This window comes from Anomalospiza imberbis, chromosome 15 (genome assembly GCF_031753505.1).
Source record: "Anomalospiza imberbis isolate Cuckoo-Finch-1a 21T00152 chromosome 15, ASM3175350v1, whole genome shotgun sequence".
NCBI classification, from domain to species: domain Eukaryota; kingdom Metazoa; phylum Chordata; class Aves; order Passeriformes; family Viduidae; genus Anomalospiza; species Anomalospiza imberbis.
Genome location: NC_089695.1, coordinates 7,979,185 through 7,995,270, shown reverse-complemented (window position 1 = coordinate 7,995,270; position 16,086 = coordinate 7,979,185). Strand labels below are relative to the sequence as shown.

The 16,086-nt window shown below is 45.9% G+C and overlaps 1 protein-coding gene across 3 annotated transcripts in view; it reads left to right on the top strand.

Annotated features, from left to right (window-relative positions):
* Window positions 1–16,086, top strand: part of PDLIM4 (PDZ and LIM domain 4) — a 46,217-nt gene that overhangs the window by 13,443 nt on the left and 16,688 nt on the right. For all 3 annotated transcript variants that reach the window (XM_068205676.1, XM_068205678.1, XM_068205677.1), the window contains exons 2-3: window positions 886–1,037; window positions 9,417–9,501. In XM_068205676.1, coding sequence (XP_068061777.1) covers window positions 886–1,037; window positions 9,417–9,501 — 237 coding nt within the window. The remainder of the gene's footprint in view (window positions 1–885; window positions 1,038–9,416; window positions 9,502–16,086) is intronic.

Below are 16,086 nucleotides of genomic sequence, written 5' to 3'. Positions count from 1 at the left end.
CTGAATATGCCTTGCATCATTCTATATTACTGTAAAAATTAAAAACACATTTAGAATGATGTAAATGAAATGGTAATTTCCGAAGAACCTCTTTTATGGGCTAAAGTATTGGTCTTGTTGCTGACCACAAACTGTACCTGGACCTGTCATTAGTTCCTCAGGAAAGAAATTAGAAGTTTTATAAGGTTCTGGCACTCTGACAAAACCAGCAGGAAAGAATTGTGGAGGCTTAAAGAGCTGTGTGATATTTATAGAATAAAATCATGGAATCGTTTAGGGTGGAAATGATCTTAAAGTTCCTCGATTCCAGCTGTTACCTCACCACTGCCAAGGCTACCACTAAACCATGTTCCCAAGTGCCATATCTGCTAAATCCCTCTGGGGCTGGTGACCACGCAGGGCTAGAAAGAGACAAGTCATTTGGATGTCAGTCCAGAAAAAGTGATGCCAAACGTGACCTCTCCCCAGGCAGCAGTCAGGGGGATCTGGTTAACCAGAGAGGAGGGTTTCATGTGCTACTTAGGGACTGACTCTTGCAGCATCTTGAAAGGTCTGCAAGCCAGAGATGTGTGAAGCATCTGGAAAGAGTGTATTACATTCATTTCAAGGAAGAGACAAATGTGAAGAGGGGACCTGGTCACACAGTGGCTGGAATTGACTGAAATTCCTTATTTCAAAGAATGTTGTTGTAGGGGATGGCCCTTGGAGACCTGTGGCTTACCTGAGAGCTCTGACATCCAAGCTCAGGTGGGTGATGTTGGTGTAGAGAAAACACATATTCTCCAGAAATAACTGTTCCCTTTACCTGCATCTTATTCCAAGAAACTGACTTCTTTTTAAAGAAACCCAGCATTCTTTTAAGTAACCCTTTTCTTTTTTTCCCAGATTAACCCTGGCAGTAAAGCAGCCATGGCAGACTTGTGCCCAGGAGACATTATTCTGGCAATTAACGGAGAGAACACGGACAACATGACACATCTAGAAGCTCAAAACAAGATCAAAGCATGTGTGGACCAGCTGCTGCTCTCTGTGAACAGGTTGGTTCTCTCTGATGTGCTCTTGTGTCAGTTTTGCTTAGAGGGCTTTTGGCTGGCCCTGGAGCAGATGTGCTCTCAGGCTGGATTCTTGGAGCATCCCCATGGTCTGGGTAATTGTTCTGTGTTTTCAAAAACAGTAAAACAAGATGATTTTTAATGGTTCACTGGTAGAAAAAGTGGGTTCAGTTCATCTTTACGTGTAGATTATCATTTGTACCTTTTAAGGCTTGTCCAGGCTGTGGCCTGACTTGAGTCTTTGTGGTTGTGTCAACTCAAGCAAGAGTAGCATGGGAATCAAAATGTCCTTTGGACAAACCCTTCCACTTCATTAACATCCACCCATCATTTTAAGCATCTGTTAAATAAAAAAAAACATTTGAAGGTCCTGCCAAATTTGCTTTTTAGGGTATTTCAAAGCAAAATGAAGGTATGAGTTTGGTATTGGTGTTTTTGTTTGTTTGGTTGTTTTTTTTTTTAGTTGGGGTGTTGTGTGTGTTGTGGGTTTTTGGTTTGGTTGGTTTTGTTTTCTTGGTCTTTTTTTGATTTCTGTTGGAATTAATTTTATAGCAAAATCACAAATTACCCAAGCAAAATGAGTGCTCCTTATAAGGTTCACAAATGGCTAATACTATCTGGCATAAGTTTGAATAAGAGGATACAGTTTTCCACTTCAGATTAAAGAGGCATTTCCTGATATAAAGAGCTATCATTTACTGTTTATACATTTCTTGGAAAACCATGTAGTTCTGACTGGATGCCTGGGCAGTGGGGAAGGAGCGCTGCCATAAATGGAGCAAACCTTCAGTGATTCCTCGTGGTTCCTCAGACAGGCATCTCTAAGCTGCCTGGCTAAAGCAAAGTCCTCTGAGCTCAACCCATGGTGTACAGATGATGTGGCTTCAGTATTACAAAAGAAGGAAAATAAGGAAAGCAAGCAAAACCCTTTCACACAGGTGGAATTTCTCATAGCCAAGGAGGGCAGTTGTTCTGCTTTCCATCTGGAGCAGTTTTAGGGAGACTAGGTGATTTTCTACCCTCAAGAGGACCTGTGCCCAGGGTAGGACCTGGGTTCCCTTTCTGATTGTCTGCAGGCTACTGGAACTCTCCTTGGAAGAGGTGAAAATCCTTGTGTAGTGACAGGAGGTTTTGGTGAGCCACCATCTGCTGGGGTGGTGTGGCAGCGGAGCAGCTTCACTGGGAGTTAGAACCATGTTTTGCTGTAAGCAGCTTTCACCTGTAGCATGGCAGTGTTTATTCTCATGGATAAGAGTTTCTCCTGTGTGAATTGATGGACTGAATTCCTGCCTTTACACTTCATTTTAGCTGATATCAACTGGTGTTTGTTTCTTGGATCAGATTGGACCCTTGAATATCTCTGTGCAGGTGCATCTCCTCTCCTAAGTGGTGGTTCCTGCACAGGGCAGAGGTTGTGGTCACAGTGCTCTCACAGAAGTGTTGGTAGGTGCCTTGCTGGGGTTAGGGATGGTCTGGCTGCTTGGTTTCCCTTTCCATGGTTGTTCATGACCTCAGGGTGATCTGGAAGATGCTGTGTGGAGGGTCTGTGGCTTCAGGTTGTTTTTTCCCAACTGTACCCAGCAAGGTGTGGATATTTTTAACAGTGAGACCTTGTGGTGTGTCCAGAGGGGTGAATTTTCTAACAGAGGTGTTGCTGGCCCACAGCCTTTCAGTAGTGCAGGGTTTGTGGGTGACATGGTTGGTCTTTACAAAGCAGTAGGATTGCAATGGTTTTGTCAGGCCTTAAAGTCTTCATAAACACAGACTTTAGAGACTTCTGTATCTCATAGGCAAAAATAAATGCTCAGGGCTCTGCAAAGCAGGAACAGATGGTGAGGTGAGGAGCTGTTCAGCTTGGGGTGGCTCCTCTTGGAGATCACACTGTTGGGTCAGTTTGGTGGCTTCTCCAAGGGCAGAACTCACCTTAGCTCCGTGAGATCTCCATGAGAGTGGCATTTCTCTTGACAGGAAGAACGGAGTAGTTTGGTTTTTTCTGCAGTAGGGACAGCAGCTCCAGTGATGAGCTATTAAGTCTATTTTTAGTTTGGCCCAAAGTGGGTGCACAATGATTTGGTTCTTGGATTTCTCTCCTGTCTCCCAAGTGGCCTGTTGGATCCTGTTGCCCAGCTGTTAGTCATTGCTGGAAGCACACTGGCATTCCCTCCTAGGTGTGAGTGGATCCCTGCTCCAGGATCTGCCTCCTAGAACGCGGGGTGACCTGGTCCTGCTCAAGGAACCATGTCCTGGGGCAGTAATGAGGGGTTTTGTTGGTTTGTGTGCATGTCCAGCTGCTGCTGTTTGTCACAGCTGTGGATCAACACCCTGGACCCTGCTCTGAGACTGAGCTTCAAGAAAGTTCTGCCTGTGGTGGTGTGGATTAGTATATTTTCCTTTGGGCAGAGGTTGCTCTTCAAGCAACATCTTTTCTGTACACTGCCTTCAACAAAATACAGTTTGCAAGCCAAGGCAAGATTTATTTTTAAGTGCATTTGTCTGAAATATATTTGAAATAAGAAGCCTGTTTGTTGCATGTCTTTAGTGAAGGACTGTTTTGTCAAAGCAGGCTTTCTCCAGCTAGGCATGAGTGAAGGGGAGGGCAGGGAGCTGTGCAGTGCTTCCATCCCCCTGGTGCCCTCTGGACTGATTCATTCCGTGCCCTTTCTCCGTCAACCCTTGACATTATGTGCTACTGAGATACAGAACAAGATGGGTTTTGTTTTCAGACTCTGGTCAGTCAATGCTCTTAGACTAGGAAGATCAGTAGGAAAGTCAGAATGTGGGGAAAACAAGAAGGGGGAGTTACTGAGTGGCCTGACCAAGTATCATGCATCAAATAAAGGCAGCCATAAAATTGGGTTGGAGCTGTGTTTTGCAGAAATCACTGCTTGCAAGGACCTTGGGTGTGGGATGGGAGCCCATGGCATCGCTGTTCCTGCTGACACAGACTGCCAGGAAACCCTTGGCAGCACTGTCCAGACCTGCCCATCTGTGCCAGAGTGCCAGGGCGAGCCCCACAGCTTTTTCTGAACCTTTTGTTGTCTGCCAGGGAGGATGAAGTCTTGTGCTGCAGCTTTCCTGAACAAACTGGCCCTATGCCCACTTTGGGAAAACTGCTGGTGAGGGGATGTCACAAGTTTTTAAGCATGTTGGGCTCCATGGCTCTCCTGTGCCCCTGGAGCCCACAGGCAGTGTTGGTATCTGTGAAGCTGCCCTTGCTCTCAGGCTGGACTAGCAGATATTTCCTTTTTTTCAAATATTTGTCCTTTATCAAGGACAAATCTCTTGAGGGTGTTTTACTTCTATCTTCACACTCTCCATTTTCTACCTCCTTTCTTGGCCAGACCCCTGACCTCCCTGAAGTTAGTGGGTGTTTTGTCCCTGGAGTTTTTGGATCCTGCTTTTCCCCAACATGTGCAAGTCTGTCTTTGGGCAGTGAGGCTGTGAAAGACAAAGCAGCACAGTGGCCTCACTGTTCTGAAACAAAGTGGTTGAAAATCCTCATTGGTTTACGAAAGGAGTTGATTTATGTAACTGATGCCTATGTGGGCACTGATGTAAGATATGAGGAATTACTTGGGCACTCCTGGAACGAGGACTGGATGTTCAGGCTGTGGTTAATGTCTCCAAAATGGGAGGCCAGGAGTTCCCATGGGCTTAGTGAGGCTGTGGGGAAGGCAATGATAGTGCTGATTAAGATTTAGTGGAATGGTTCAGGCTGCTCTGGTGATAAATTAGGCAGCTGTTCCATCATCATCTTCCCAGCTGTTGAATCTCAAGCCAAGGTAGCATGAGATGTACTTTGCCTGCATTAGTGCAGGAAGGGTCAGGCCAGTTATGTGGCAGCTGGTTGGAGAAAGATCCGGGGTGTTGAGCAGCCCCATGAACTATTACTCACAAACACCTGGTAAAACTTGTTCTTTTTACTCACTGTGAAGTTGCTTCCAAGTTACACAACAAATTCCTTAAGAGGCAAGAAGTGTGTTAGTGTGTTGTGCCAGGGGAGGTTTCAATTGGCTGTTAGGGAAAATTTCTTTGCTGAAAGGGTTTTCAAGCCCAGGGACCTCGTATCCCTGCAGGGGTTTAAAAGTCGTGTGGGTGTGGCACTTGGGGACATGGTTTAGTGGTGGGTTTGGCAATGCTGGGGTACCACTGGGGCTTGATGGTCTAAGAGGGCTTTTTCAACTTTCACACTTTATGATTTCCAGTCCAATCTGATTCCAGCCCTTTCTTTTGGTGACAGCCCTGGGGCTTTTGTGCACAGGGCCAGGTGGCTGCTGGACAACTGGGAGCATCTGCCTGGCCCCAGGTGCAGCCAAGAGCCCCAGGGTGGTTGAGTTGAATTTATTTCCTGACTGTGGTGTCAAAGAATAAATCCTCAAAGGTTCAGCTTTGATTCCTCCTGTCTAAACTAAATCCTGGAAGCAGTTTCTTCCCCCTTGGTTTGGTGTGTATGTCACTCTGAGTCTGATTGGAGAATTGACTATGAAGATTCTCTGTCTATTCCTGCTCTATGTGAAGAGATGGAGTTTCTCTGAAAGTTTCTGTGTAAGAAAGCCCAGTAATGAATCTGCTGGACATGTAGCCCCAAAAGAACCTGGAAACTCACGTAGTTGATGTTCCTCCCATCTCCCCCAGTTCCTGGGGATTTTATTGGGGTCTGTTAGCTGTAAGCAGCACAGGCAAGCTGCTGGAAGATGGGAAGGATGACAATGTATGTTCTCAAGTTTCCAGTAAAAGTACAACTGGAAAAGTGAATCACAGCTTCCCCTCTGGACTCCTTGAAGACTAATAGAGAGGAAACCCGGCAGCTTTCCAGAGCAATACACAATGGTTTCAGCTGAGAGGAATGAAGGAGGAGAAATCCAACAGCTTCTTCACATTGACTGAATGAGCTGTGTCCTTTGGGGTGCTAAGCAGAGCTCAGCTCCCATGCTGCTCATGTGCCTTGCAGAGGATGGATCCAGCACCTCATGGTTATTGTGGTGAGGTTCACAAGCCTGGGAAGTTTGAAGCATCAGCTGTAGCTGCTTCTGGACCAAGTTCAGCTTCTAGAAGGCTAATGGCCATATCAGTGGTAACAATCAGCTGTGAGCACAATGATGTGCCACATGGGAGGTGAGGAGCAGTCAGGAGATGAGCAGGACCCCTGGAGTCACCTCCCAGAGAAAGGAGGTGAAATACAGCAACATGATTATTCTGGTGGTTTGTGGTTGTGTGGTAACAGCAGTGACCTGGATCCAGGTTGGCACTTCCCCAAGTGATAAATGTTAGTTTTTAGGGGATGGAGAAATTAGAAATTTGGTAAGACACAGGAATTCTTGCAACTTAAAAGCAGCTTTACAAATGTTGAGAGTGAGACTTGCAGATCACTACCAGGTGAAAAAACATTCTGGTAAAATATGTGAGCATATGCAAGTAATCCTTTGAGAATGACTGAAACTTTTAGAAAGCAAATGGTGGGATAAATGGGTGTCTGCAACTTCAGGTTTTTTTGTGATGTCCTGTTTATGGGTCCATTTCCTACAGAGCCCTGTGTGGAAGACCTTGCACTAACCTAGGTCAAGTTATTTTTCTTGGGATTGTCCTAGATGCCATTAAGAGAGCAGAGTGGTGTAAGTGCAGGGTAATGATTTCCACAGAGCTGCCTTTAATCCCCTATAGCACATCTGAGAACACTTTTCCTGTCCTTGAGCTGTAAATTAAACAACTTGGAACATTTGAGTGATGCCTGATCTGTTGCCTGTGACGTATGAGAAATGTGTTGGGTTTTTGCTGTTGCCTAAACACAAAGCTCTAACTGTTGGTATGGTGAACCTGCTGCTGGGGGGTGTCTCAGGGTGACTCTGCTGGCCCCCAAGTCCCCACTGCTCTGAGGCTTGTTCTGGGGGTACAGGGACCCCTGTGCTGCTGGTCCTGCTGGGGATGTGGGCATGGGATGTTCCTGGCAGCCAGGATTGGGGCGTGAGCTCTGAGCATCAGCCCCTCCTACAGTAGCTGCCTGTAGGATTATTCTCTCAGGCAGAGTAATCTCTTAATTATTTTGGATTATTTCAGATTACATGGTATTTTGCTGTTCCCAGGGAAAAGAGGGGTTCTCCCTGTGTAAGCATAAATGCTCATTTAACTTACATCTTGACTTTCTTTTTGGTGAGGCTGGTGGTTCTCCCATTCACCTTAGCTTTGCCTTTCAAAGTGCCAAGTGGAGCCCAGATTGTGCTGTATCAACTTGTTTCAGTGTAGTTCAGGTGGAAGCTGGGGCTGATGTGAGCCTGGCTTTGTTCAGACTGTTGCTGGAAGCTGTCAAAGTTTGTCTCAGTTATACCAAGTACTTCTTGTCACTCTGCAGAGCTGATGGTGAAGCCTTGAGTTTAATCATTAAAGCATTAACCATGAATGGACTTCTCCATGTAAACAGAAGTCTGTCCATGTCTGTCATTAAGTGTAAATATACCCATGATGACTTTTAGAAAGCACAGGATTATCTGCTTTCTGGTCAGACAGTGTGATCTCTGTTGAGGGTTTGGAGAACTGGGAAGTGCTGGCAGTACTGGTGACTGAATGCCACACCTTCACACAGAATGAATTCACTGCTATTGCTCTTATCTTCTGCAATCAGAATCACTTGCTGAAGCTCTGTTCTTATTTACTGGCAGGTTGAAGTCTTTGGGGATGCTTTAAGCTGTGTTTGGCATGTGGGCTTCAGAGCTGAGTGGGGGAAAGACATCATGGACCCTCCTCAGGGCACCATGGGCTCTCAGTGCAGGGGAAGGCACAGATATAACAATGGTGATCCCTGCCAATGTAATTAGGCATTTCCATTGTTCTGGGCCTCCAGATTTGATTTTCAATGTGGAAGCAATGTACACAGCACCAGATCATTGCAAAAAGCAAGTCAGGGTTGCTGGGAATGCTGATGTTCCTGGGAGGGACTGTTTCCTTTGTCCCAGTTGGAAAGACCAATTCATAAGTGAATTGTCCCAGCCTAAAATCAAATAATAACAGTAAAGATAAATTACCAGAACAAGATGCCTAGCTATGAGAGTAACCACTCCCTGTTGAAAAAGCTGTAATGGCAGTAATTAGAAAAAAAAGCTGAAATCCTCAGGTGCTGGATCCAAAGTGTGTTCAAGTCAGTGGGAGTCCCTGCATTTGGTAGGTTTTGGGTCAGACCCTAGATTTGTAAAGACAGCTTTGTATGTTGACTTGTGTAGCTGCAAAATAACAAAGGTAAAAATCTCCTTGAGAATTCCTGGGTTAAAATCATGCTCCTTGTTTTTCAGACTTGGACTCTGCAGATAATTTAACTGAAGGTGAACGTGGTATGTGGCAGGGGTGAGAGTCCACAAAGGATGCATCTGTGCCCATGGAACAACACCTATTTTTGTGAAGTGGTGCATATACAGATAAACAGAATAGTTTGCATGTTGAAAGCTTTACCTTGAACTTGCTGGAGTTTCCATCTTCCAACTTAACCTTCTTGCATCCTGAGAAGTCTGTGGATGTACCTGCTGGACCTTGCCCAGGCCCCTGTGACTCCCTGATACTCTGAGTGTTGGAGATCTGTGCTGGAGATCACATTCCAGCCATGTCCCCAGATGCCTTTGTGGGGAAAAAATGATCAGGCACATGGAAAATCTTTGGACAGTGACAGTATTCTGCTCTGCCTTGGCAGGATTGAAGATGCATTTGGGAATGGAAACTGTATTTTTAGGGCTTTTTCTATCTGGCAACTGTTGAAAGGGTCAGGATGATTCATACAGGGTGGTGAAAGCCTTCTCCCTGAAAGGTGTTTATAGAGTTCCTGATGTGGTCTAGTACACAGGCCTGCCAGGGATTGCATGTATATATGTATAAATATGTCTGCACACATGTGTAATCAGAATACTTTCTGGATTCAGGGCCAGAATAAAGGGACAAAGCCAGGAATATGCAAATCAGGAGCCACCAAGAGCCTCTATTCTGATTTCTTGAACTAAAATAAGTTTGTCTCTTTAACCCCAAACTGAGACAGACAGAATTTTGTAGTTCAAGGATGGTTTTGAGCTTCATGGTTTTAATAGGATGAAACTCTCATCTTCTCTATTTATTATTATAATGTTTCTGGGGATAATTTTGGACAAATGGAAATATAATATAAACCTGCTAGCGAATTAATATATGCTATATATATTTGGCTTTTTCATTTTTTGGCTTGTTTGTTTTGGTGCTTTTTTCTTTAATTTGTTTAATTGCTTTTTGTTTTGTTTAAGAAGTCTGTTTCTTTCTTTGGGATTTTTGTGGGTTTTGTTTATTTGGGTGGGAGCGCTTTGGTTTGGGCTTTCTTAAAAGCAATTCAAGTGGAGTTTACTTAATTTCCCACTGCAGAGCTGAAGGGAAGACCTGGGCCCCCTCTGTCCTGGAAGATGGCAAGGCTCAAGCATACCGGATCAACATCGAGCCGGACCCACAGGTATGGCAGCTGCAGCCCTGCCCCACATCTGCTGCTCTCCCAGCTTGCTGTGGAGGAGAGGACATCCATGTCTGGAAAGCCCTGTGCTCTGCCTGCAGTCCTTCCAGAAGTGAAGGAGTCTCCACATGTGGTTTTAAAGTTCTCTGCAGGTCTGTCTGTGCTTTTCTTGGGCTGGTTCCCACAGTGAGCCAGATCCTGAGCAGATCTGGCACGATCCCATCTGTGTCATTGCCTTCCAGCCAAGCCAGGCTGTGCTGGGTCAGCTTGCTGGGGACACAGGATGGCTGGGCAGCACGTGGAGGGTGGCATCCAGCACTGGTCCCTGTGAGGCCGTGACCAAGCTCAGAGTTAGTGTTATTTTGGCTGGAGCTCTTGGGAGTCCTCTGACTGTCCAGTGCCTGCCCTTCCTGGGGTCCAGCACGCCCAGGGTCTGTCTGCATCTGCCTCAGCTGGTGTGCCTCTACCTTGGCTGCTTCCAAAATCTGCCGCACCCTCCCAGTCCTGTGGCAGTGATTCACCTCCCATGATGGTGGATTTCTTTTTTTTTTTTTTTTTTTTTGTTTGGTTTTTTTTTTTAAATAATGTTCTTCTTTTTTTCTTTGTTCTTTTTTTCTCTCTCACTCTTTCTCTCTGTTTTGCAGCTTCTCTCTTCCCTCTGTCCTCAGCTCTGTTCCCTGGAGCCTTCTACCTGTATCCTGCCCTGCCTTACTACCCTGTCTCCTGCAGCAGCCAGGTGGTGGATGGAGCTGAGCAGGTCTCTTCATCTTTCCTACCTATCTCTAATGGCTTGTTAGCAAGGTCAGAGGTGACTCTCATTCTCCTTTGGCTTCTTGATGGAATGAGAAATGGGGTTTTTCTTCTCCCTCTCTGCTTATAAGATACTGGAGTGTCAATTTTTGCATGTGCTGGTCCATGTTGTGGAGATACCTGGGGTACAAGGAGGAGACCAGGAGCACAGATAGGCAGAGGGAAGCTCCTGCTGTCTGGCTTCCCCTTGAAAGTGTGCTGAGCTGGTGCACATGCTGCCAGCTTTCCCAGGGCACCCGAGGTCAAGGGTGGCAGGGATTGAGCCTGCTGAGGCTTCTCACTGCTGTAAGTTGGCCACCCCTTCCAGGGCTGTGGTAGGGGCCCTGGGGCTGCCTGCAGCCTTCAGAACATCAAGGTATGTCAGTTCAGGCTGACAGAATCCCCTGTGCTTGTCCCCAAAGCATGTGAGCGCCCTTTGGCTGATGCTGAGTGTTCAAATATTGCTCAGATGGTCGTCTCCTCCACAGAGATGGTTTATGTCATATGCTTTTCTATGCTTTTTCTCCAGCCCTTACAAAATGCCTGTGTGCAGGATCTGCTAGTTTAGCTCAACTGCTGCTTTCCAGAGAGGCTTTTAGAGTGTCCTGGTGAGGGTTCCAGGGTGCCCCTCAGCCCTCCCTTGCCTCAGTTCAGGAGGAATACAAGAGATGCAAGGGTGGAAGAGAGGGGATGATGCTACAGGGAGTGGTGTCTCCTTCAGTAAGGAATAAGGAGAAAGTACTGGCAGCAGAGAGCCCACCGAGTGCTCAGGATGAGGGTGAGATCCTCCAAACCCCATGAGAAATGGACCAGAGTGTGAGGCCTTTGAGTCTGTTGGCCATTCCAGCGATGTGGAATTTGCAGATATTCTGCATTTCTGCCAGGACAGCAGGCAGAGGCATGGCACAGCAGCAGCACCGGCAGAGCTGCCTCGGTACCACACACCAGCAATACGTGGGGCTGTTTGTCTTTCCTACCCTGACTTACAGCACAGGCTGATGTGTGAGCTTGGGCCTTGCATTCTGGCCATGTTTGCTTCATTTATCAATTACAGCCATCTTTTCTGACAGATATTTTCTTACTAGACTTTACCTATGAATAATATTAAATGAGGAACAAATGTGCAGCAGTTCCACTGCCAGATACAACTTCCTGAGGTTTAATGCAGATTGGATTTGAATCTGACTATTACTATATGTTACATATGGATCTTTTTAAAAATTAGACAGTTTTATAGAATATAATGAAGGGGGTAGGGATGGACTATTCTGAATCCAGACCTACACTGAAAATACGTAAATCTGGGGAGTAGGTGTGTAAAGCAGCTGTGTTTGTGGTAGGGCACTGAGAGAGGTGTGTGAACAAGGGTACACAAGTACAGGCAGCAGGTTCCTGCTCTTGCTCTTTTTTTTTTTTTTTTTGGTGCCTGTATCCATGTGTTGTCTTCCTTAGTGGCTTTTTGGGTTTCCCAGAGAGGAGGTGAAGGTGGTTCCATGCACACCTCCAGGTTGCTGTGCTTGCACCCAAGATGTGTTGGTTGACTCTTCTCCCCAAACCACCTGTGCTTCCAGTGTGGTTGATGCTGACAGCCTGGAACACATGCCAGCACCTGTGCTAACCCAAGTGCTATCACTGATGTCCTCTGACCTGTGTGAGGCTGAAGGTGACCATCAGCACCCAAAGAGAGCCAATCTTTGCTGCAGGTACCAATCCCCTGGGAGCAGAGCTCCCAGGCATGGCTGGAGTCCCTGTGGAGCAATGCCAGGTGACCCAGGGCTCTCCCATGCCGTGTTCATTCAGCCCCTCTGGCAAAGGCATGTACTAGATTGTGAGAAGGAAAAATCTCATTGTAAAGTAACTTGGCTCAATATGTGCAACCTTTAGGTGCACTTCCTTGCATCTGGAAAAAAGCAATCTGCTTTGAAACACAGGGAAAATTTTCTTCTGGAATTCTGCCCTCAAATTACAAAAATAGGTTGGGGTTTTGTCCCTGCAAAAGGTTTTGAGAGTTTTACCCCAAGTCGCCTTTGCAGTAATGTGGAGCAGATATCCTTTTTCTTCCAGGTTTTACCCTATATGCTTTTTCATCATACTGGGCAAAGATCTGTTGAAAATCTTGACTTACGACTACAGTAACTCTTGCCTGAAGCATGTGAGCATAAGCAGAATGCCTCAGTCTGAATGATTTGTAGGAAAATCTGTATTTCTGTTATTACAATTTAGGTTTTTAGGTGTAATCTTTCTCTTGAACGTGGTGAAATTTGTAGTTACCTTCTGTGCAAGAGAGCTTGGAAGGTGTGGAGTAGCTGGTGAGTTTTCCTCTCCCCTTTTCTAAATCTGTTGTGGTTTCTCAGTTTAGCTTTCTGGTAAACCCCTACTCAGAGTCCAAGAATGTAATCAGTCCTCCTTATTTTTTTTATTTTTGGTGGGGTTTTTTTGTTTGTTTGTTTTTGTTTCTGTTTTTGATTATTGTCATGACTGTAGGGAATAGCTGCCCTCAAGCTGAGGAAGCTGGAACTGGAAAGCTGCTTTTTCACAATTAGCAGGAATAACACTGAACAGGATGAATGAGTGACTTTTGGGAAAAATAACTTTATTTTTTGTTAAAGCAGACTTTGGTTATCAGTTGGTTTTGCTAGACGAGTCTGTCCTTAACAGCAAGGACCTACAGAAGAGGCCACAAATGCAGTGATGTTCAGACTTGCAACCTAAAGAAGGGCTGCCCTGTCTGTTGGACTCACAGATGGGTGGAGGTGGGACCTACAGGGATGCTGGGGACAGCTCAGAGCCTTCCAGCCAGCAGCCAAGATTTCCATCATGCACATACGACATTGCTGCTGACATGTTGGGATCCCCAGTCTCACCTGGCGTGGTGTTGGTGTCCTTGTGGACACTGGTCCCAGCCACTCCTCCCCAGAAGACAGGGAGAGTGGGAGCATCCATCCATCAGTTTCTGGAGTTGTTGGCTTCCTGCAGCATGAGCTTGCTAATCAAAATACTGCCATGCAGTGCTAATAAAAAGAGAGGATGATTGTTTTCTTGTTCATTCCCAAAGTGCCAGAATTGGCAGCTCTCTGGCCCAGGGAGGCTGGAAACGTGGGCTTTGGGCTGTGAGGACCCTGTCAGTGCTAATTGACAATAGATCAAGTGTGTGGGTGGGAGAATAATTGCAGAAATTAAATTGTCAGCACGTAGCCAGAGCTGGAATAGGATGCAAGTCCTCCCAAACCTGGATGCTTGGCTGAAATAGCTACATGGGGTGAAAGGCTGGGTTTCCTCTGGCAGTGCAGACAGGCAGAGGCACTTCTCACAGTAGTCCATGGGAATGGCATCCTGGTGCTACTGAGCTAGCAGAGCAGCCCCTGTGTCGTTCTCAGGGGATGGAGGAGGGAGGTGCATCAGCTCTCTTGCTCCTCTCTCGTGCTGTGTCCTGAGCAGTGGCTTTCCCAGCCTGACCACCCGACTGGGAGGGTGAGCTCTGGGCAGTGGAGAAGAGCCACAGCATCAGGGAAGTTGCACAGGAACAATGAGAAGGTGTTTCTGCTCATCACTTATGAATTATTTTTCCTATGTGTTACTCTGTTCTTGACATTCAGTCCACAGAGATTTGTTGTTAGTTTGCTCTGACTAAAATCAGGTGCAAGGTGCATGGCTTGCTATGTGAAAATGCCAGCTAGAATGGGGTGAAGAGGAGGAACTGGGACAAACTTGCCTCTACTGTAACTGTTTGAGCAGCCTAATCCATGCAGTGCAGGAAACCCAGGCAGTGCTGGGTGTGAGCCAGGCCAGTGGAAATGTGAACACATCTTCATTTGCTCTTGTCAGAGGGGCTCGGGTGTGTGTGGTTGCAGGACTGAGGACCTGCCACCTCTCGTTGTCCATGGCATCCGCCCAGTGTGGGCTCTGCAGCATCATTCCTGGGAGTTTTTCATACTTGCTCTGACTTCACAAATAGTATCACTGCTTATCGTGCTTGCTCCTAATTACATAAATGAAATCACACGTGGGCTTCAGGGGAGTCTGAGCCTCTGGTGCCTCAGCTCTGGGCACCCAGGGACAGCAGTGGTGTCCCACAGTAGAGCAGGGAGGGTAGTTGGCTGCTAACCTGTCCCTTAGAACTGATTTTAACACCCTTAAAAATGTGTTAAATATGCTCATATTTACTTTTTACTAGATTATATATATATTTTTTTTTTCTACTAAGGGTAAATGTCTCCTTATTTAATTGAGTGAGTAATGGGTTTAAGTTAACTTTAATTAGATGTAGTATTTGTTTTAAGTTCTCTATGGGTTGCTGCCAAGCAGGAAACTTCTATGTACTTCTTTGCAAAAGCCTGGCATAGGCCATGCTGAGTTCTGTGAGCTGGGGGTTAAAGCCTCCTAGCTGGAGAGATGGAATTTCCTCTCTCAGGGAGACTGACCATCCTTCCTCCCCTGCTCTTGGGGTAGGATGGGCCATGCCTGCTTCTGGGAAAGCTCCTGCTGCGACCCCCAGTCCCAGCCAGCAGGGCACCAACCTCTTCTGATGGAAGGAGGGAAAATGTCTGCCTTGGGGAAAACAAAGGATGAGCTAATGCCCTGGCACAAACCCGGGTTCCCTTCCATGGGAACTCGCAGCTCGTTGTTTGAGGACTGATTCAATAGCAGAAACATGCTGAATCCTGACAGCCACTGTGGGTGCATCAGCTGTGAGCTCCGGGTGCTCAGGCAACATTTCACACCCAGATATTGGGGTTTTACACTACAAAAAGCCACTAATCTAATTTACTGAGTGATGAGGTTACACACACATAGCATGTGCACTTCTGTTTACTTTTGCCTGTGATATAATATTGCATCATTTTAAAGCAAATTCTGAGTACCACTGCAACATCTTGAAGCTGTATTCTTTTGTGTGAAATTCTCTGGGTATGTCTTAGATAAATTAGCATCTTTAGGTGAGTTTTGATAGTCCTGGTATATGAAAGAGGCAAAAACTGTATTAGGATAAAAGAGGGAAAAATGGGAATGGAAACTTCAAAACAGTGTTTTCTTCTGTAACTTGAATAATTTGTTCTCATTGAAGGTACACTGGAATTATACTGAAATGATAACAGTGGGGGTTGGTTTAGGACAAAACAAAATGCTGTTGGATTAAGTGCTAACACAGACATATACTGTGTTATTTTACTTGATAACATCAGTTTCAGTGTTGACTTCATTAACACAGGTAAGGAAACTGCTGCTTGTGTACTCAGAAGTGCCAGGTGTTTGGAAGCATGGGTGTAGCTCAGTGTTTCTGTTCTTGTCCATCAGGAAAAACAGCTTTATCCCCTTTCACTTTTCCTTGTGGCTCACTTAAGAGGAATTAACTGATCTTGGAGGTCACTTGAGTGACCTGCTGGGGTGAGAGCATGTGGAGAGAGCCATCCCCAGTGGTGCAAAGAGGGATGCTGGAGGGATGCTCACTGTGGTCCCTCAGGATGATCAGGCTGAAGCAGCTGCTTCCATCCCCTAAAGCAGCTCGTGCCACAGAGGGCTGGGAAAGGCTAAGACATGTTTTTGAATCTACCTGAATTTATATTTTTTTATTAATGAGGAAAAACAAAAGGTTGGGACATTCCAAGATGAAAAAATATCTCATCCTGTTGCTTTTGCTGTGTTTTCTGGTGTACCTTACCATGGCTTTTACAGAAGGAGGTGTTCAGATAAGCCATGCTGGTGAAGTAGGCACCTTTTGGTTTTAAGCATGTAATATTTTTGTAGCCTGAGTCTTAGTTTGTTGCTGGTGAAACTTTTCGTTTCAGTTAGCTGCTGATA